This window comes from Pundamilia nyererei, unplaced genomic scaffold, assembly GCF_000239375.1.
Source record: "Pundamilia nyererei isolate P.nyererei 1_Seehausen unplaced genomic scaffold, PunNye1.0 scaffold00277, whole genome shotgun sequence".
Classification (NCBI taxonomy): domain Eukaryota; kingdom Metazoa; phylum Chordata; class Actinopteri; order Cichliformes; family Cichlidae; genus Pundamilia; species Pundamilia nyererei.
The window spans coordinates 46008-46905 of NW_005187678.1; the positions used below are offsets into that span (position 1 = coordinate 46008).

At 43.7% G+C, this 898-nt stretch overlaps 1 protein-coding gene across 1 annotated transcript in view; it reads right to left on the reverse strand.

Moving 5' to 3' along the window:
• tkfc (triokinase/FMN cyclase) overlaps positions 1–898 on the reverse strand; it is an 11219-nt gene that overhangs the window by 7825 nt on the left and 2496 nt on the right. Inside the window, exon 4 of the mRNA XM_005750539.1 lies at positions 263–502. Coding sequence (XP_005750596.1) covers positions 263–502 — 240 coding nt within the window. The remainder of the gene's footprint in view (positions 1–262; positions 503–898) is intronic.

Sequence of the window (898 nt, forward strand, 5' to 3'; positions counted from 1 at the left end):
GCTATGAATTCTGGGATATGGTTTTTCATTTTTGTTGTCCAGGTGGAAAATCAGGAGAAATTCGGGAGAATGGTGACTCCGGGAGGGGCACTGAAATTCAGAATTCTCCCGGAAAAATAGGGAGGGTTGGCATGTATGAACCAGCAGACAGGACAAATGTGCCTCATGTAGCTTTATAACAGCATTTGTACCATAAAAAAAATGAGCACAGTGATATAATATTATAACCCTTTTAACTCAGGATACACTTGTACTGGTCCAAGTTGAGCTGTTTCCAGAGTAAATAACACGTCTATTAGGCTGTTGTTGTGTACCTTATGTATGAAGACAGTGCCACACAAGCCTCTTCTTCCAGCCTTACTTGGTTGGTCAAAGGCGCAGTCTTCTGCAACTATCACCATGTCAACAGCAACGCCCTGGTTACGAGCTTGCTCTGCAGCCAATCCAAAGTTAAGGCGGTCACCTGTGTAGTTCTTCACAATGAGAAGGACCCCAGAGGCTCCTGAGTGGGAAGACTGTTGTTAGTTCATTGGATATTTAAAAAAAAAAACTTGCAGCAGGTCACAGACAGTATATAAAAGATGGACATAGCTTTTAGGTCTATGTATCTTAAAAGCTGCATTCTCTCTAATGGCCACCAGGGGACAACTGCTTTGGCTGCACAACGAACCCTCTGACCTCAGCAAACACTTTTAGTTATGGCTTTGACTCTCTAGTTTGTGACTGATGGGTCGCTACCCTATGAACAGCATCCTCAGTTTCTCAGTCAGATACGCACTCACAACTCCAGCTTGCTAACCATTAGTATAAAGTGTGTCTCAGTCTTTTATATACAGTCTTTGCTCCCTTCTGCCAGAGACAGCCGTAGCTGATCTGGGGTTATGATGAGCATCTGTTC